Genomic DNA, 21,811 nt, shown 5'->3' with positions numbered 1-21,811 from the left:
CAGAAGTTATACAGAAGATGGGGCAAACAATTACAAAAGAGAAATGGTGAATGACATCAATAATAGTATTGCACAAACATTGAAATATCCTGGATTTTCAAAAGAAACCTTTTCACACACAAAATGTGACTCACATTTTGAACCTTGAAGCTTCATAACTTTTTGATCATTGCACATAATAGCCTGAAATTTTCTACAAGTGCAGCTAAAGTACCTGGCTACATTCAGGTACTAAGAGCAAGTTAATCAGTATAAGGAGTCAAGTGTTACATCATTTTGTGTGCTAGCATGTACAATGTGTGGAAAAGGTACCTTTTCACAAATCCAGTCACATATGAAATGTAAATATACTATATCGGTTTACCTAATAGGCTACAGCTAGAAAAGTCAGTGATTAATATCACATAAGGCTTCATTGTATACACCAAAATTAATTATATTAAATGTCAACTACTACAAATGTCCCATAGTTGGCTATTTAGAATGAGAATCATTATAGTGACCACTAACCAGCTAAAAGAATACTTTAGATTACATTCTCATAGTCTACAACAGCATGCAATGAAAGACAAAATAAAAGGTGTATAGGGATAATAGGCAATTTAGTAAAGGCAATGAATAAGTTTTTGGTCTAAAGTAGCTATAATGCTCAAGTTTATGAGCATAATAGTCTCTTGCATACAAAGGTTCTGTACTCAGTCATGCTCTACCAGGCATGAGGCGAAGTACTTTGGTACTTGTACTTAAGGACACTTAAGTACACCTTCTTGAGTACTTGTACTTATACTTTTTGTATGAAATGTAATGTACTTGTACTTACACTTAAGTTCTAAGCGATGTACTTAAGGTACTTAAAGTACTTGTAAGTACTTATAAGTACTTTGAAGTACATGAAGTACAATGAAGTCCTTTTACATATGTATAAGTGAAATAAGTTGTAGCTATATATACATGTATATATATTGGCTCAAAGATAATATATTCCTGGATTGACATGGTCAGCTTTTGGTTGAAGTCACAATTGCTGCATTTGCTCTAAAAACAGGATTTAAAAGGTTTCCCATCTTCTGATTCATTTCTCTGTTGATCTTAGAAACAGTTGTACTGCTTTTGGCCTGAAAGATTTAGTTGATCATTATAATAAGCAGGCAACTATAGCAGCTAAGAAGAAAGATTATGTCCTGAACAGAAAGTCAAAAACAACGAAGTACACTCACTAAGCAGGTGGATGAATACGTTGAAGCTGACGCAGTAACAATGGCCCAAAGTCCAGCAAATAAGATAACCAAAGGAAATATCCTCTGCTTTCAAGGTTGGCAAAAAACATCCTAGGAGTAAGCACCATCTTCTTCTGTGTCTGTTGAGAGACCCTTTAGCATTGCAGGAAAGGTATTTACTCCTGAAAGATTTCGCCTTACAGATGGTAGATTTTCACAATTTTATTAGGTGCAACTAAAACTACATAAATGCAATCGTGAACACTGTAAGCATAATCTGTACTTGTATTTAAATACCTTCAAAAGTACCTGTACTTTACTTAAGTATTTCTCTTAAAACAATGTCATGTACTTGTACTTGTACTTCAACAAATGTCAAAGTACTTGTACTTTACTTAAGTACTTTCACATGTACTTTGCCCCATGCCTGTGCTCTACACATGTATGCATCAAACTATTTTTTTCTAGTGGGCAGTAACTGAGGGAAAGAATTAGACAGCATAAAATGTGACCACTGTATCCCCTGCAGATATGCCTATACTGCATAGAATTTGGCACACACCTTGACAATGTGAAATCTTCTATCAATGTCCACTACAATAATTGCACCTCAGTAATACAAGGTGTGGATTTTAATTTTACACAATATACAAGTTCAGACAATTCACACTTGTTCAATAATACTACTAGTAATTTCTCCAGCTCCCCAAACTAGAAACCCTACCAGTGCTCCTACAACTAATCCTCTGGGTCCATGACCAATACATCCAAAAACTGCTAAAGTTCCAACATTCCCAGCACCACCAATAATCATTCCAGCATCTTCATACCCAATACGCTTCAATCCTTCTTGGGCAAGGTCAGCTATCACAGCTATAGACAGACCAGTACTGTGTAACGTCGTCACTTTCTCAATGTGAGATTTTAACAATTCTCTCAAGAGAATTTTTGCAGCTGGTTTAGCAAGCAATTCAATTATGGTCTTATATCTTCGACAAAATCCCCAAATTATCTCTGGCAAATGGGTTCTTAACCATTGTTCAGCAGCTTCCTGCAGTTCCTCATCATCAAGCAGTCTTTCCAAAAGGTTATCTGAAAACCATACACAAAACATTAAAGTATCAGTAGTTTCCAATACAATATTAATTAACTAGTTGCGGTTTCTATGACCAACCAATACTATTATATGAATACATATGAGGCTCGTGTGGAGGAATGGGTGTGTCAGGGTGGAATGGCTGAATTGTCTTGTATCATTATTGTGTAGCTAACCATTTTCCTGGTTTAGGGCACACGTGAGATCCTCACGTGATCCGGGAGACAATTCAGCCACTACAAATCTTCATTACAAACTCATGTGGTAAACAACCCCACAGCTGTCCATATTTTGACACCCTGAACCCATGTCACATTAACCATACCAGGTTAGGCATGATCAATGGAGACAAATTTAGGTGAATTAAAGGAAGGGAGGGTGGGAAAAGCAGCTTCCTAGCTCACTATGGCTTGTCTGTTGAACGTCGCTAAGTAACCAGTTGGTGGGCGCCTCAATCTTATTCAAATTCTCGCCCACACTATGTTGGTGCACGTGACTGCACTGTTGTTCATATTTCAAGATCAACAGTACTAGTTATATCAATGTAAAAATAACCTTCTAGTTAACACTGTTTAACCTGCAATTAAACATGTATTATACAGTGACTATGTATTTATTTAAGTAACAATAAGCTGATTTCAGAAGTAGTTTAATCAGCAAGTAATACAACATGACCTCACTAGAAATCAAGAATGACCTTGTAGTAGGAAAGTCTGGCAGCATTAAACTTTGGAAAATAGCTATTGGTGAAAAATACTTTTGTCACATTCAATTTGGCATTAACCAATGGCAGGAAATAGAAAATGTTTGCAAGCTAAACCAAATTTGCCAATGTTTTATGTCACCAAAGTTTCTTGGTAAGTATATCTAATCCAAAACAGCCAAGCTGTAAAAAAAAGTGTGCGACCCTCAGAAAGGCTATGGTGAAAAAAGATGTGAAATCCAAGGTGGCGGCCAAGAAATGGCTGTGATGGTAGGTTAATGGTAAAAATTTTAATAACGACAATTCAGGTGAATTTTTGTGCCGCTTCACAAAATTTACCTAAATTGTCATTATTAAAATTTTTACCATTAACCTACCATCACAGCCATTTCTTGGCCGCCACCTTGGATTTCACATCTTTTTTCACCATAGCCTTTCTGAGGGCCGCACACTTTTTTTTACAGCTTGGCTGTTTTGGATTAGATTTCATTTCTTTTTGTATTTGTATACCCCAAAGCCGGCCTATGGCCAGCTTTGGGACTTTTTTAACCTATGTTTTTTTCTTTACTACAGGAAGAAGAAAAGATGAAGTAGATGTACTTTAAATATTTTATCAGTAAATGTACAAATTATATATGCTGTATAATACATATGTGACCGGATTTGCGAAAAGGGGTCTTCCACACACATCCAATTTGCCAACTTTGACAATTGATAACTTCATATTGGAAAGAGCTATTGCCTTGAAATTTGGGCAGTGGTGAGCACCACTATATATAGCTGAATACATGGTGAAATTTTCAGGTTAATATGTTACTTGAACACTGAGTTATGGTCTCCAACGTTTATGGAATTGGATGTTTGTGGAAGACCCCTTTTCGCAAATCCGGTCACATATATTGATTACAGAAATCTCCATGGTGGTTTCTTTGTAACTGAACACTCTACAAGGTGACTTCTTCTAATTGTTCTCTCTACAGGGTGAATTGTTTGTAGCTGAACGATCTACAAGGTAACTTCTTCTAGCTGATCTCTCTACAGGGTGATGTGTTTGTAGCTGAATTCTGTATAGGTGATTTGTTTGCAGCTGAGCTCTTTACAGAATGGTTTCTTTGTAGCTGAACTCTCTAAAAGGTAACTTCTTCTAACTGATCTTTCTACAGGGCAATTTGTTTCTGGCAGAATTTTCTACAGGGTGATTTCTTTGCAGCTGAACTCTCTACATGGTGGTTTCTTTGTAGCTGAACTCTCTACTAGGTAACTTCTTCTAACTGATCTTTCTACAGGGTGATTTGTTTGTAGCTGAACTATCTACAAGGTAATTTCTTCTAGCTGATCTCTCTACAGGGTGATTTGTTTGTAGCTGAAATCCCTACAAGGTAACTTCTTCCAGCTGATCTTTCTACAGGGCGATTTGTTTGTAGCTGAGTTCTCTACAGGGTGTTTGTTTGCAGCTGAATTGTCTACATGGTGGTTTCTTTATAGCTGAACTCTCTACAAGGTGACTTCTTCTAGCTGATCTCTCTACAGGGTGATTTGTTTGTAGCTGAACTCTCTACAGGTGATTTGTTTGTAGCTGAACTCTCTACAAGGTGATACTTCAAGGTGATCTCTCTACAGGATTCCTTGTTTCTAACTGAACTCTCAACAGGGTGATCTGTTCATAGCTGAACTTTCTACTGGGTGATATGTTTGCAGCTGAACTCTCTAAATGGTGGTTTCTTTGTAGCTGAACTCTCTACAATGTGACTTGTTTCTAGCTGATCTCTCTACAGGGTGACTTGTTTCTAGCTGAACTCTCTACAGGTGATTTGTTTGTAGCTGAACTCTCTACATGGTGGTTTCGTTGTAGCTGAACTCTCTACAAGGTAACTTCTTCTAGCTGATCTTTTTACACTGCATATTTGTTTGTAGCTGAGTTCTCTACAGGGTGATTTGTTTGCAGCTGAACTCTCTACATGGGAGTTTCATTGTAGCTGAACTCTCTACAATGTGACTTCTTCTAGCTGAACTCTCTACAGGGTGACTTGTTTCTAGCTGAACTCTCTACAGGTGATTTGTTTGCAGCTGAACTCTCTACATGGTGGTTTCTTTGTAGCTGAACTCTCTACAAGGTAACTTCTTCTAGCCGATCTTTCTACAAGGTGATTGAGTTTTTTGCAGCTGAACTCTTTACATGGTGGTTGCTTTGTAGCTGAACTCTCTAAAAGGTGACTTCTTCTAGCTGAACTCTCTACAGGATGATTTGTTTGCAGCTGAACTCTCTACGTGGTAGTTTCTTTGTAGCTGAACTCTGTACAATGTGACATCTTCTAGCTGAACTCTCTACAGGGTGACTTGTTTTTAGCTGATCTCTCTACAGGGTGACTTGTTTCTAGCTGAACTCTCTACAGGTGATTTGTTTGCAGCTGAACTCTCTACATGGTGGTTTCTTTGTAGCTGAACTCTCTACAAGGTAACTTCTTCTAGCTGATCTTTCTACAGGGTGATTTGTTTGTAGCTGAATTCTCTACAGGGTGATTTATTTGCACCTTAACTCTCTACAAGGTGACTTCTTCTAGCTGAACTCTCAACAGAGTGATTGATTTTTTTTGCAGCTGAACTCTCTACATGGTGGTTTCTTTGTAACTGAACTCTCTACAGGGTGATTTGTTTGTAGCTGAACTCTCTACAGGGTGATCTGTTCATAGCTGAACTCCCTATAAGGTAACTTCTTCTAGCTAATCTTTCTACAGGGCGATTTGTTTGTAGCTGAGTTCTCTACAGGGTGATTTGTTTGCAGCTAAACTCTACAAGGTAGTTTCTTTGTAGCTCTACAATATGACTTCTTCTAGCTGAACTCTCTACAAGGTGACTTGTTTCTAGCTGATCTCTCTACAGGGTGACTTGTTTCTAGCTGAACTCTCTACAGGTGATTTGTTTGCAGCTGAACTCTCTACATGGTTTATTTCTTTGTAACTGAACTCCCTGCAAGGTGACTTCTTCTAGCTGATCTCTCTACAGGGAGATTTGTTTGTAGCTTAACTCTCTACAGGTGATTTGTTTGCAGCTGAACTCTCCACATGATGGTTTCTTTGTAGCTGAACTCTCTACAAGGTAATTTCTTCTAGCTGATCTCTCTACAGGCCGATTTGTTTGTAGCTGAACTCTCTACATGATGGTTTCTTTGTAGCTGAACTCTCTACAAGGTGATTTCTTCTATAGCTGATCTTTCTACAGGGTGATTTGTTTGTAGTTGAACTCTCTACATGATAGTTTCTTTGTAGCTGAACTCTCTACAAGGTGATTTCTTCTATAGCTGATCTTTCTACAGGGTGATTTGTTTGTACCTGAACTATCTACATGATGGTTTCTTTGTAGCTGAACTCTCTACAAGGTAACTTCTTCTAGCTGATCTCTCTACAGGACAATTTGTTTGTATCTGAACTCTCACATGATTGTTTCTTTGAAGCTGAACTCTCTACAAGGTGATTTCTTCTAGCTGATCTTTCTACAGGGTGATTTGTTTGTAGCAGAACTCTCTACAAGGAAACTTCTTCTAGCTGATCTCTCTACAGGGAGATTTGTTTGTAGCTGAACTTTCTATACATGATTTGTTTGCGGCTGAATTCTCTACATGATGGTTTCTTTGTAGCTGAACTCTCTACAAGGTAACTTCTTCTAGCTGATCTCTTTACAGGGTGAATTGTTTGCAGCTGAACGATCTACAAGGTAACTTCTTCTAATTGATCTCTCTACAGGGTGATTTGTCTGTAGCTGAACTCTCTACAAGGAAACCTCTTTTAACTGAGCTCTGTACAGGGTGAATTGTTTGTAGCTGAACTATCTACAAGGTAACTTCTTCTAGCTGATCTCTCTACAGAATGATTTGTTTGTAGCTGAACTATCTACAAGGTAACTTCTTCTAGCTGATCTCTCTACAGGGTGATTTGTTTGTAGCTGAATTCTGTATAGGTGATTTGTTTGCAGCTGAGCTCTTTACAGAATGGTTTCTTTGTAGCTGAACTCTCTACAAGGTAACTTCTTCTAGCTGATGTATCTACAGGGTCACTAGTTTGTAGCTGAATTCTCTACATGGTGGTTTCTTTGTAACTGAACTATCTACAAGGTGACATTTTCTAGCTGATCTTTCAACAGGGTGATTTGTTTGTAACTGAACTCTCTACAAGAAAACTTCTTCTAACTGATGTCTGAACAGGGTGAATTGTTTGTAGCTGAACTCTCTACAGGGTGATTTGTTTGTAGCTGATCTCTATACAGGTTACTTATTTCTAACTGATCTCTTGGATTCTGTTCAGGGTGACTGCTCTATTAGGATGACTGCTCTATTAGAGTATCTCGATCTCGCACTTGCTACACCAAGTTGGATTTCGTGTTATAACTCCGTGGCTTTAAGTCTGATTCTTCTACACCATTGAAGAGCCTTTCTAAGATGATAACTCCATCTGTACAGCGATTTTCAAAGCATTACCCCAAGTGGTTTATCTGGTAGGCGTGGCAAGCATAATAATAATAATAATAATAAAATATAATAATAAAAAATTAGCTAATCTCGATTGCGTAATTGTTACACACTGTTGCTTTTTTCGCTGTATCTTCCTGGTTTTTAGCTCGATTTCTTTCAAACCACAAAAGGTTTGAGGTTCAATAGATAACCTATTCACCCACCGATTTTCAGCTTCTTCCCATACGCGGTTTACCCTGTAGGCGTGACAACATATTGGTGTTATTTTTCGTGCATAATCGCTCATAACTCTTTGGCTGTTTATGGTATTCCAGCCAAAGTTGGTACCGAGATGCGCCTTTATACCCCCCTTCTGTGTGCCAAATTGCAAGGCAATCGGATAACGCGTTCGCGTTTTATAGCAGTTTTTGTAAGTGTGCGAAAAGAGGAAGAAAAATAAGAAGAAGAAAAAAAAAACGAAGAAACTAAGCCAATTTTGGAAGTCGCATATCTCAGGAATGCCTGAAGCGATTTCGCTCAAATTTGGAATGTGGAGTGCTGAAGGTGGAGGGAATCTACACAGCAAAATTTGTCTTGTTTCATCAAGGCAGCACAGAGCTACGGAGGTGCGAAAATTGCATTTTGTTTCTTCCTGTCAATATACTCACGGGGTTGCGCGCCGGCTTCTTGGGCCGCACGACACACTACCGTGTGTCTTGATAAGAAACCCTATCAAATTTGAAAATGCTGCAATATGATTGGTTTACATGCACCTTGAAGTCTAGTCTCCTAGTGGAGCAATGATCTGGTTGTATCAATAATAGCACTTGTGTGAAGTGCAAGAATAGATGCAGCACCAATAATTTTCAAAATTGATAAGGTTTCTTTACATTGACTAGAAACCAAGAAAAGAAATTCACTGCAATCTGATTGGTACTGCATCTATTCTTGCAGTTTGCACAAGTGCTAATTCCATCACACATGATTGCTCAGAATGGACACCAAGTCAAACAGGCACAATATAATATAATCAAACAGTACGATAGTACTGTTTAAGTAGGGATCCGGGTGGATTTGGCGCGCGACTCAAATTTCGATCCCTCAAAAATCATCCTAGAAATATCTCACACAGCAATAAACCTTTTACTAAAGAGTCTTCAAGTTTCTAACTTTATTTCTAGCGTTATATATCAGGAAACGACTAGAAAAGTGCTGGAATTTTATTTCTAAAAAATCGCTAAAACAGAAATTTTCGTCTGCCTGCCAGCCTGCCTGCCTGCCTGCCAGCCTGCCTGCCTGCCTGCCTGCCTGCCTGCCAGCCTGCCTGCCTGCCTGCCTGCCTGCCTGCCTGCCTGCCTGCCAGCCAGCCTGCCTGCCTGCCAGCCAGCCTGCCTGCCTGTCAGCCTGCCTGCCTGCCTGCCTGCCAGCCAGCCTGCCTGCCTGCCAGCCAGCCTGCCTGCCTGACCACATTCGCAAGGCTACAGGCCAAACGAAGCAGCGAAGGATCACCATTCTTTGCCACAATATTTAACTCGCTGCTGGGATGTGCCTTTTCGGGTTCCGACGAGTATCTGCCTTCTGCGCTTTGCCTTTCCTTTTATCTTCAATTACGGATCGTCTTCTTCTTTTCCAGTCACGGAGGTGTTAATAATTCGTATCGACACTTTCCTTAGAGCAGCCGTATTCGGACGCCACAAAACTAATAACGGATTCCGTACTGTAAGGGCAAGTAGATGCCTGTATATATAGCAACACTTGCAAAGCGATCAAACAGCCTAGTGAAGTAAGAACACACGGCCACGCCCTTATCAATCAGAGCGCGCGCTCGTACTTAACGATCAGTGGACCACGCCCATTATTAATGGTCCAGCTGTAACTAATTGTAGATAACAGGAGATAGAAACCCTGCATGCCTTTCAATTTAGTAATTGAGCAGCTTGCATAAAGCAAGCAGCAAGATCGAGATACTCTAATAGAGCAGTCAGTGCCAAAGATCAATAATAGCTATATACCTATACCAAAAAAAGTTAACAAACTAGTGAATTTAAAAATTGTTAATTTAGAAATGGAAGTAGGGATCAAGCGATAAAAACTACTGAACAAGTGATTTGAATGATGGCAACTATTACAACATAGCTTTGTGGGGAAATCCCTACTTTGGCATTCAACATATATGGTGACGTGGTGAGATGCCAATGTAAGGATTTCCCCACAAAGCTATGTTGTAATAGTTGCCATCATTCAAATCACTTGTTTCAGTAGTTTTTATCGCTTGATCCCTACTTCCATTTCTAAATTAACAATTTTTAAATTCACTATATATATATATATACGTATCATACAGTATTTACATACAGATTACAGCTATGCCAGTCTATAAAAATGATCAGCTAAAGTTGCAAATAAGTACATAGCTAGTAAGCAACAGTTCAGCTAGTTCCAACAGTTCAGAAATATAGAATTTTAGTGGGTTGGGGAAGCAGCCCCCAGAAGCTGTGTAGGATTTTTGCATGCAAATTGAATGGTTTTTGTAATGGATTAAAATTAATCTTTCAAGACCACAACCTGAAGACCCTGGGAAAAGTACACCAGGCCAGTTGCCCTCCCCCAGCTTGGCAGCCCTGCACACACAGCAGTAGCTATATGCATCTGGTCCCTTACAGCTTTGATCATATGACATGGTGGTCCCAACTGAGCACCACTGAATAGGTCCAAAATTGGTACAGTGACACCTTATGAGGCTAAGCAGTGGTGGATTCAATGGGGACACGTGTCCTCCCCCTCCCCCCCCCAAAAAAAAATCGAGATACTCTAATAGAGCAATCAGTCAAATACTCTAATAGAACAGTCACCGCATGTAACGCTAATAAGAATCTTCCAAGTATATAAATAAATAAATAAAAACTGGAATCTGCAGCACCATCCCATGGGCACAGTTAGCCATCAATAGCCAGCTAGGAATTTTGCAGGTGAAATGGGCATGGTCCATTGTATGCCACTCTATATGACAAATAACTTATAACTGAACTACTTATAACTGTCACTAATCCCTAAAATCCTTGATCAGTGCAGACCATTTAGCATTTAGCCACATGTTTGTGCACAAAACTGCTCTACATCAAAAATTTTAGTCCTGAAACATATGAGTTACATTTAGCTTCTGGGAGGCTGTGCCCCCCAAACTCTCTGCTCCATATGTCTACTCCCCTGGTGGACCCCCCTTGCCAAACTCTGGATCCGCCCTTGCTAAGTGATTTCAGAATGGGCAGCACCTTGAAATCTAGTGTAACATAGCTAAGATCCTCGTGGAGCATATCAAAACTACTCTGTACATTTTGTCAAATCACAGCCAAAACCTCAATGGTCAAATTTTTTTTTTCACAGAAATCTAAGTTTTACCCTTAATTCTAAAGAATTAAACATTAAAAAGATGTAATATCTACTTTATAACCCTTTCACTACCTCAGGTTTGTCAAACAAGCTGATTAAAAAAAACTTGTCATTCCTTGTAATTCCCTTGTCCAATGCAAAATACATGCGTTTCGTGTAATATATTCAGAAAACACAAAAGTACAGACATTAGCACCCATAATTTCTACAGCACATTATACAATGAAAGAAAGCCCATGAATTGCACTATACAATACCGCCCATACTGGGATTGTAACATTACCAGAGTGTCACTTATTCATTGTTGATTACGGCATAATGCGCACTCCATACAAAAGCCTATTGGAGAAATTGATTACGCGGGTGGACAAATACCAAAAGTACAGGCTGTTATCCTCCACCAAATCCCCAAAACTTAGTATCATTGTATGTGTTGAAGCGTACTGATTAAGAATCTACCCGTACTGAGTGTTTAACTGGTAAGTTTACAGAGAAGTACTCGAAAAACCTTGTTTTTCCAGCATTATTTTACCTACCTGATGATGCGTAATTCACCAGAACAAGGCTCTTTCTGCCCTTCCTGTTCGTCTCAGAGCAAAATCTAATATACCACAGGACTCGCCTGACATTAACGAGTTCGATAAACCAAACGGTGTTTCCGTAAACTGAAGTATGCGGAAGTTATAGTGGTTTGTTTACGAGGTGGTGTAATTTTTACCGGAAACAGGCAAAACCTTGCGGAATCCGGTAAATTTGACATTAGTTTTGATATGGTGAGGGTGTACGTCTTGTCTGCATCAATCAACTACGTAAAATTGATCAACCCCCCTAGATTGCATCTCCACACTGATTGCTAAAATTCAAACTTTCTGGTAGTGGCGTAGCCAACCAGGGCTAGAGCTCTGCTTCACAATTAAACCCTTGGTAATTTGAGCTCAACCTGTCAGTTCAAACTACTGTTAGGCCTGGAAATGTTATCCAAAAAGCCCTAGTACCCCTTGTAATCATGAAAGGATGGCTACGCCTCTGATTATACATGCCCCCAGCTCCCCTAGCATGGTGAGTAGTTACACACTATTGGTTGTAGGGGTCCCCGCCGGCTCAGTTCCCTGATTTCTCTTGGAAGCCCTGTGTGTGGCACTAGATTTAGTAGCCTCGGGCGGCTACAGATTAGCCACAACATAGCTACCTGTACAGCTACATACACATAAACAACAACTGCATAGCAATTATCGAGGTACTCATAAATTATATTGACGTACCCATTCCATACAGAGAAAGGTAGCTAAGGGCGTCCGACTGAGATAACGCTAGAACCAAATTCACCGCTGCGAGTTGTACACACCTCTTATAATCTGATTAAATAATGGCAATCCATTACCACTTTTGTGTCTTCCTACTCCAAATAGGGAAGTAGTAAGCCATACATGAAAGCCGTGGTTGCTTTGTAAACGTTTGCCCGTAAGTCGGTTAAAAAACCATAATCGACTTTTATAGCTGGGAAAGGTGTGGCCTACTTAGTGCTTAGAGAGATCAGCTCCTTTCGTGATGGACCTCACGGGGTTTATGTTTGGTAAAATCAATGAACAGGGAGAATTAGAAAATGACGAACTGCTTGACAAGGTAAAATATTGAATTATAAAATTATATAAGCTGACCGACTTTAAATGCTCATGTAGAAATAACAGGAATAATCTCGGACCCCCTCTTGTCAATTCCTAGAAGAGATTATATAGCTCTTCCCTTCTTGCTCTTTCCATCTTTTCATTTCCCATGTATGCTTTAGATACAATTGCACCGTCCGGGCTTATTTAGCCTTGTAGCTCAAAATTAATGGAGGGGGTGCTTCATCACCCCATGCACCCCCCTAAATCCGCCTTTTTTTATTTTTGGCAGAGAGGCTAAAATAGCCTGTACACCAAATCATGATAGAAAAAATACATATTATTAGCTAGTCTAATACATATCCAGCTCTGACTTGAAGTTGTTCAATGAGCGTGCCTCAATAATATGCTGCGGTAAACTGTTCCAAAAATTCACTACATGTTGAGAAAAAAAGTTACTTTGTAGCAAACAAGAAGAATAACACTTGTAAATTTTTAAATGATGTCCTCTGGTAATTCCTGACTGTGTGAAAAAATCATTAACATTGATATCCACTAAATTATCTGACATAGAAGTATCATGTCACCATGCTGATGACGATAATTAAGTGAAGGCAACCTTAATTCTGTGAGTCTTGTGCCATAGTCACTATCATGCAAATTGTTTATCAATTTGGTTGCTCTTCGTTGAATTGTTTAAACTTTCTTTTGGTCTAATAGGCAGACATGGGGCCAAGTACATTTAAAAGTACTTTTGAATTTTCCAAATACAAGTACAAGTACTCCAGCAGCAATCAAGAGAGTACTTAAGTAAAGTACAAGTACATGCTGGAAGTACTTAAGTAAAGTACAAGTACATTTTGCTGTAGTAAAATATTTGCTGTATTCAGTGTATTGTAGTATGTAAGTGTGCCTAGGGGGGTTGGTTTTTGTCAACTATTCTCTCTCTTAAACTCTTAAAACGCACTGACTTGAACAACAGCATTGGCGACATCGTTAATCGTGGCAACATGATACATAGTAAGGTTGGGGAAGGCAGTAGAAGAATCGCAAGAAGTTGTAAACTGCACCTTCATACAATTTTGATATTCTCATTGTACACCCACTGTGTACAAACTATGTACAATGTTTGCAGTACTTACAAGTACTTTAAGTACTCAAGTACATACAAGTACTTAGCAAAGTACTTGAGTATAAGTACAAGTACATTGGGGAATTTAAGAAAGTATTTAAGTAAAGTACAAGTACTTTCAAATCTGTACTTAAGTGTACTTAAGTATAAGTACTCATGTACTTGGCCCCATGTCTGCTAATAGGTAGTGGGTTCCCCATATTACATTACCATACACTAGTATAGGACGTATACCATAGATCTGTAGAGATGAACCAACATGTTGGAGTCTAAATAAGAAAAACGTCTTTTAATCAACCCAAGTATGTGATTTGCTTTGTTGGTTACAAGTGAAGTGTGCTCATGAAACTTAAGATCTTGATCAATCATAACCCCGAGGTCCCTGAAAGATTGTGCTGATTGGATGGCAGTGCCGCAAAGGAAATAGGTGTTGTTTTCTTTAGTGCCAAGATGTAAGGTATTACACTTGCTAACATTGAATTTTAGTTTCCACTTAAATGACCATTCAGAGAGGCAATTCAAATCTGATTGGAGCCAGATATAATCTTCGTGCGACTTAATGCATCTAAAGATCTTGATGTCATCAGCAAACAGAAGAATTGTACTATCAACAATATCAGGTATGTCATTCACATATAAAAGGTAAGGGCCCCAAAACAGACTGTTGGGGCACGCCGCTAAGTACATCAGCCCAGGTGGAACAATGACCATTTAAGACAACTCTCTGTTTCCTTCCAGTAAGAAAATCTTCAATCCAAGAGAGTAATTGTCCTGAATACCATATCCATACAACTTGCTCAGCAAGTACTTGTGTGGAACCGAATCGAAAGTTTTGGAAATCCAAGTATGCAACATCCACAGGGAATTAGTCATTCAAACATTGTGTCCAATAATTCATTGCACAAAGTAGTTGGCTGGTGCAAGACCTTCTTGTGGTAAAACCATGTTGGCTTGGTGAAAATAAGTTGTTATTACTCATATAAGCAGAAATATTAGACTCCATCAGTTTCACAATTGGGGAGATAAGACTAACTGGTCTATAGTTACTAGAAAAAAGCCGGCTGCCTTTATTATGAATAGGGGTTACAGTATGTGGCTATGTTATAGAGGTTATCTTGCTATAAACTTTATGCTGTTCTCTCAGGTTACCTGAGAAATCAGCAAAAAATTACACCAAGTACTTGGAGGACTAACACTTGTTAAGTATTAGTCCTTCTTGTACTGCTCCACCCAATCTCCCCTCATCACTTAGCAGACTTGGTTTAGTATTGGTTTTCAATGACTCTATGAATTTTAACAATCACTTCTTGCTCCAGAAAAGTGGATCGCTCCTCAACCTTCAACATCACAATGTTTCTGTTGAACTTGTTAGGGGTGAAGTTGGCCGTTTAGACCAGCATTGATAACAAAAAATTCAAAAATAAGCCATCTACCGAAATGCACTATTAAATCAATTACTGAGCAAGCTGCTCATCTCTTGTTCATACGAAATTGTGGGGTGTCACTGAAGATTTTGACTGCCGATCAACTGTTGTGTGTACATACACGGAGAACAAATTTCAGTAGTTAACAAAAAGAAATCATCAAAAAATGTAAACACCATCTCAGTCTCTCACTAGAGCCATGGGCCAGCAAAGTTGTGGTATGATTAACTAGGAGTAGCAGAGGAATGGCAGAGGATTTGATTATGGGTTAAACTAAAAGAGAAATTAAAACAAGAGCCACAGTCACCTGGTGATGAAGACGATGAAGGCAAGCCACCATCAGTGATTGAAGACCAACTATCACTGGAGAGTTACAGTGTGTTAGCAACTGGCACATGGGAGGATAATATTATCTGGGACTGTCCACCACATACTGGACCAATGAAGTTTGCTATAGGTATGTACATGTATGAGTAAGGTGGGCTGGAAGAAGTGTGTAGTGAATTTTTTTCATGCACCACTGAGGGCGTAGAGATGGGTTGCACTTAACCTTAAATTGAAATTTATATTTCTAAATTAGCTGGAAATTATTTAGTTTGACAGCACAAAAATGAGTGAGTAATAGTATGTGGTTCAGTTAGTATGTGGTAACAGAAAACTTCCATTCATCTCTCAGGGTTAGATCTTGACTCTCTAGAGGGGGGTATGAGTTTCCCTTTATTGAGATACTCTAAATATTAACAGTTAACATGACTAAGACCTTCATTCTCTTTTCTGTTGGGGTGATGAATATTTCTAGACATTATAAATTCTAGGTGATATGAAGTTATATACATAGCTCGTCTGCATACAGTTTTTATTCAATGGGAATAGTCCTAGCTAGTCATATCAAATAATGAACATGGCTGGTTTATCATAATGTGTATATGTGACCAGATTTGTGAAAAGGGGTCTTCCACACACATCCAATTCTATGAACTTGGATGACCATAACTCTGTACTCAAGAAAGATACAATACAAACTTGAAATTTCTTCATCTATTAACCCATGTTGGTGCTCACTACTTGCCAAATTTCAAGGCAATAACATTGTCCAATCTGAAGTTATGAAATGCCAAAGTTAATAAATTGGATGTGTGTGGAAGACCCCTTTTCGTAAATCCGGTCACATATATTGGTTATGGTACTACAGGGGTGGATACAAGGGGGTCTTGACCACCCCTCAGCAGTCACTCTAATAAAGCAGTCACAGTACTAGAGTAGTGTGTAGTGAGCTATTTATGGACTTTTATGTTCACCAATAAATGTGTAGTTGGTGAGGTGGGCAGCTGCTGGCTGTGACCTTTTTTTTTTGGTCTCACCTTACCAAATCACAGACAATGTAGTGCCTCAAGCTCATTTTGACCCCCCCTTTCCATAAGTCTGGATACTCCCTGTGGTACTTTACTTACAAACACTACTGCATGTATAACTGTATAGAATGATCACCAGCAATAAATTGGGATTGACTGTGTCAGCTATAACAGACTTGGGTTATTGTACGTACATGTATGGTATTGATAACACAAAATTTTACAGAAATGAAATCACATGTACTTGTATGGGTTCACTGAGACAGGAAGTTACCACATTCTATAGTGATAATGTATGGGAGAGTACTGAAAACAATCAACCATTAAAACTCAATGTGAATGCTGCTAATGTGAGAAGTAACATTGATCAACCACTGTTGGTAGTGCCTCAAGCTCATTTTGACCCCCCCTTTCCATAAGTCTGGATACTCCCTGTGGTACTTTACTTACAAACACTACTGCATGTATAACTGTATAGAACGATCACCAGCAATAAATTGTGTCAGACTTGGGTCATTGTACATACATACATACATGGTATTGATAACACAAAATTTCAGAAATGACATCACATGTACTTGTAACTGTATTTATATCACTTGGATGATGTTGGATCATGTCCAAAGGGTTGATTGTAGTTAGAAATCTAAGTAATGTTTTGATTATTTACTGTTGTATCTGTTAAATAGATTCATGTCTGTATAATAGTGTATATAGGAATCATACGAATATAGCTCATGTACTGATTAACACATGAAATATAGCAATCTGTCAAGTTGAGTTTTGAATCATTGAAATATTCAAGGACTCTCAGTGGCTGGGAGCTGTGTCCCCAGACCTCTGCATCTGGTACCATATCTCAGCCGGTTCCCCTTTTAAAAATTCTGGGTATCTATTACAAATTCCAGAATTAAGTTTTCATAAATATCTATATTAATGGTACAATACATTGTTTCTCAAAAGTAAATTTCTATCTTAGAGGGACCAACTTTCACTAACCCTCCAAACATTACCCCTAAATTTTGCTTTGCTAATTTACAGTATATATTGCACTTCACTAGATGGTAAGTGCACTATTAGATCCAGTCTACCACTGGCAGAGTAGCAGTCAGTTATCATCCAATAAGGTAAGAGATGAACAAGTCTATTCTATTCTGCCAGCCGAGAATTACAATCTGATACACACTAAATGGGAAGACGACATAATCGTGTATTCCATGATACTGTGCATATTGGAATGGGTTTTGTTAATAAGAAGTGATTCGCATTCCATATCCCAAACCACTCCAAATTGACTACTTTGATCCTAACATTGTAGTGAGTGTGTTTAAAGAGCCAGAAAGCTTAGAATCAGCTGAAAAGAAGCCAGAAAGAAAAGTAAAGTAGTGTTTTGTTATGGTCAACCCTCACACTACATACCCACATTGCAGGATACAGAAGGACGATCAAAGTCATGAGGAGTCAAGTCAAGTCATGGAGATAACAGTCAAGTAAGTACACTGATCATATGTATATTAAAGTAATTTTTTATTGTGCCATTGGATGTTGTTGTTACATCAGTGGATGAATATGTTCACTACCTCTCATGATGAGTATTATAATCCTTGCCACACTGCTGGTGATAATGTAATGGTAGGTACTGGACAAATAGCACAGGTACATATGTAAAAAAGAAAACAAAAAGGTGCTACCAAAAAGTCCAGAAAATGTGGGGAAAAAAAAAAAGCTTAAGACACATCACCTTCAAAACTTTCACCTTCTAAAGTTTGGTCATCTGGTTGACCAGAACACAGAGTCATGTCCCATACACAACCTTGTATGGTGACTACGTCAAGTCAGTCAAAGTCTGGGTACTAATTGACTTGAGTAGTGGAAACTGGAGTGGAGGATATCCAATTTGTAGGAGGAATAATTGCTCCAATCACATAACAATATTCAGAACTGACAAATATTCACAAGTAATTGAGCATACTACAATCCTAGCAGGATGTGGTCTAGAATATCAGTCAACATGTAATGTATCTTAAGCTTGTGAATATGGAAGTTCATTTTTGCAATATGAATGCTACAGGCACCTTATCAATGTAAACTACACATGTGCAACACAAATATCTAAGCACAACAAGTTAACCAATTTCAGTAGTTCTTGTTTAATTCTACATTGAATTCTACACTGCAGTCAGTTCCATTCCATCATCCAGCTGTGTCTGAGAAAAAACTACTTAACTACCACAAAGTCATCTCAACTCCAAAGGACCTGGAAACAATGAGAAAGGTAGTAGATATTAACCTTATATGACATCACATTCCTGTGCTCTTGTAGAAGTGTAAGAACCACATGTACTGAAGCAGAGAAGAATATTTCTGGTCAATGTCACCCAAATAGTCCAAAACAGTGTCAAATACAATGGTACGATATAATGTGATATAGTGTGTAACACCAAGTTTTTAAATATGTATATCAGGGCCAGACAGTTTCTTCATTGAAGTTACCAAATTGTCATTTTAAAACATTATTTACGATGTTTTACAGAACAATGTAGAGTTTGACCAACTTGAGGGCAAAATACTACTAACATCTCAGCAACTAGCTGAGGGATAAGATGATGATTCACATTTGTCTGGTAGTAGCTCCATATCTGTCACTCCCAGGGCAGTTTGAAGACTTGATGGAGATTGATGTGGGAGGAATGGACATGCTGTTAGAGGACCTGCACTGATATATCAACACAGCATTCAAGTGATCATAGCTTAGAGAGTGACAACCTGGACAATGAACTATCTGCTGTTGGTTCACTTCCTATGGATTTACAGTCAATGAACCAAAGTTCATTGTCTCAGATCAGTCAACCTTCACCAGATGAAACTTCCAGTAGTAGTGACAATAGCAGTAGCAAAGAACAAAGTGACCTAGAGGATGACCAGTACTAGCTGGATGTGAGTAAGATACATGTCCTTCCCAATAACAATGAAATCAGTACTAATTGAGATGTACTCACAGTTTGCTATAGCTATACATTGTAACTAACAAAGCAAATCACATACTTGCATTGATTAAAAGAAATTTTTCTTATTTAGACTCCGACATGTTGGTTGTCTCTACAGATCTATGGTATACGTCCTATACTAGTGTATGGTAATGTAATATGGGGACCCCACTACCTATTAGACCAAAAGAAAGTTTAAACAATTCAACGAAGAGCAACCAAATTGATAAACAATTTGCATGATAGTGACTATGGCACAAGACTCACAGAATTAAGGTTGCCTTCACTTAATTATCATCATCAGCATGGTGACATGATACTTCTATGTCAGATAATTTAGTGGATATCAATGTTAATGATTTTTTCACACAGTCACCAGGAATTACCAGAGGACATCATTTAAAAATTTACAAGTGCCATTCTTCTTGTTTACTACAAAGAAACTTTTTTTCTCATCATGTAGTGAATTCTTGGAACAGTTTATTGCTGAGGCACGCTCATTGCAGAGCTGGATATGCATTGGACTAATGATATGTATTTTTTTCTATCATGATTTAGTGTACAGGCTATTTTAGCCTCTTTGCCAAAAATAAAAATAAATAAATAAATGTAATAAATCAGGAACCCTATAAAAATGCAAACATGCACTATAATTATACTTCGTCTATGTACCACAGTACATACAGAAGCCAAGTAGTGAATGTAATTCAGTTATGGGAAAAATATAATTTAATGTAGTTTTTAAATTTAATACATGATATTGGCAGTCATATTACTGTAGATTGCGTGACCATTGTCAAAAAAAATTTAAGGTCAATGATATCACGTGAAAAGTAACCAATCGAAAGCCATTCATTATAGACTCGGTTTAAAACTAAGTTGCAGCCATCTATCTGATTCACAGCTACTCATGCCTATATCAGTAGATCCAAGGTGGCGAATTGTTTGGCAACACATCTTGTTTAATAGCAAAGCCTGCTGAAGAAGCTGGTAGTACGTATGCTATTCGTCAGTGAAAGAACTGTCCATCGCAACCTCGAGTCTACTGAATAAGATACAGGCATGAGTAACTACTTGCATGTGAAACGGATAGACTGGCTGTAACTTAATTTTAAACTCAGTGTATAATGTCTTTCGATTGGTTACTTTTCACGTGATATCATTGACCTAAAAAACTTATTGACAACGGTCACGCAATCCGCAATACTACCTAGGTGTGAATCAACCACAGGAAATGATGAAATTTGCCCTCCGCCAAAATTGTGATAATAGTGATCTGTGTACTTTAAAAGTTAACACTCATACAATACAAAATAATATAATCGCACTGTATATACTATGGTTATGGTGAGGTAAGTGGAGTACATGAATAGCATTAATAAATTCAACAGTACATATACTCTGTGCATAACTCATTATATATATATATATATAATACTGTTATTACATAGCATAATAAAATTAGAAACCTTGTGACTTCTGTACCTACCCATATAAACATATTGATATTTGGAAGTTCTGGAAGACACAGTGTCTAGGACTTTAGTCTAGATTAGTCTAATTAGCAATGAGACAAATCCCAACTCCATAGTCTGTTGTACTTGTGACTTACGATCAATTAAATGAGCACCTGTAATTATTTATTTTCTGTACAGTCATGTGCTCTTCCTGCTATCTATTGCTATATGAATTTATTCACCAGACAAGGCTGAAACTTTTAACAGCCAATTGGTTATTCTCCGTAGACAGCAAAGAAATCATAAAATTAGTTCAACAAAAGTAAACTAGTAGTTTGCTCACCAAGTCACATGTATTACTTATACCATGGCCACTTGAAATTAGCCTGATATACTATTTTATTATGCTTAGCGGGTTTCTTGTTACAGGTTCTTGTACACAGTAGAAGAACAACTATGAATTAAGTCAACCCGAGGTATGTAAGCATCCATCAAATATTTATATTTAATAGCTTGTCAACCATGTACTGTTTTCTGCAATTCACATTACATGAGCTTATTATATTTTATGCTAATACTTCTCTGTACTCTCTGGCCTATAACCACATCATCAACATCAGTGTGTATATGTATCAGTATTGAGTCCCTGAATAGTTTAACCACAAGTAATAATAGTTGTTATCCATTTGACTCTGGTGTCAATGTGGTGGTGATGATCTCAATAGATAGTTAATTTAATTTTTTTTATTTATTAAGGCTTCACAGCACAAGTGCTGAAGGTCTGTAGGACACCTGGTCCTACAGCCTGTTTAAAGATGTTACATAAAGTGTGTTTGAAAAGGTGGATATGGTCAGAGCAATAACTGTGACTATGGGAAAATTGGCCTACTGATTTAAAAGCTTTGAGAAAGAAATGCTGTTTTCAAGTAATTAGTGTATTGTAGTGAAGCTACAGTATGTATACCAAATTTTCACATGTTATATACCAATTCTTTACCTTCCAGA

General features: G+C 38.1%; 1 protein-coding gene and 1 long non-coding RNA gene across 3 annotated transcripts; one reads left to right on the top strand and one right to left on the bottom strand.

The window, feature by feature from the left end:
- Positions 1 to 1,817: 1,817 nt before the first annotated feature.
- On the bottom strand, positions 1,818 to 12,338 carry LOC136265173 (uncharacterized). Its single transcript, XM_066060018.1, has 2 exons — positions 12,113 to 12,338; positions 1,818 to 2,309 (listed from the first exon to the last, which is right to left on the bottom strand). Exons 1-2 carry the CDS (start codon positions 12,114 to 12,116, stop codon positions 1,882 to 1,884), a joined length of 432 nt encoding a protein of 143 aa, XP_065916090.1. The 5' UTR covers positions 12,117 to 12,338; the 3' UTR covers positions 1,818 to 1,881.
- A 180-nt stretch (positions 12,339 to 12,518) lies between these two features.
- Positions 12,519 to 19,441, top strand: LOC136265184 (uncharacterized). 2 transcript variants are annotated; one of them, XR_010705424.1, is made up of 7 exons: positions 12,519 to 13,174; positions 13,771 to 15,467; positions 17,424 to 17,739; positions 17,793 to 17,852; positions 18,542 to 18,637; positions 18,686 to 18,772; positions 18,896 to 19,441. It is a non-coding gene; the product is annotated as an uncharacterized lncRNA (long non-coding RNA). The 2 variants fall into 2 exon arrangements; XR_010705422.1 differs by lacking the exons at positions 12,519 to 13,174; positions 13,771 to 15,467; positions 17,424 to 17,739; positions 17,793 to 17,852 and having other exon boundaries at positions 17,911 to 18,637.
- The last annotated feature ends 2,370 nt before the right edge of the window (positions 19,442 to 21,811 follow it).

Source organism: Dysidea avara, chromosome 1, assembly GCF_963678975.1.
Source record: "Dysidea avara chromosome 1, odDysAvar1.4, whole genome shotgun sequence".
Classification (NCBI taxonomy): domain Eukaryota; kingdom Metazoa; phylum Porifera; class Demospongiae; order Dictyoceratida; family Dysideidae; genus Dysidea; species Dysidea avara.
This window is presented reverse-complemented; position numbering and strand designations above follow the sequence as displayed.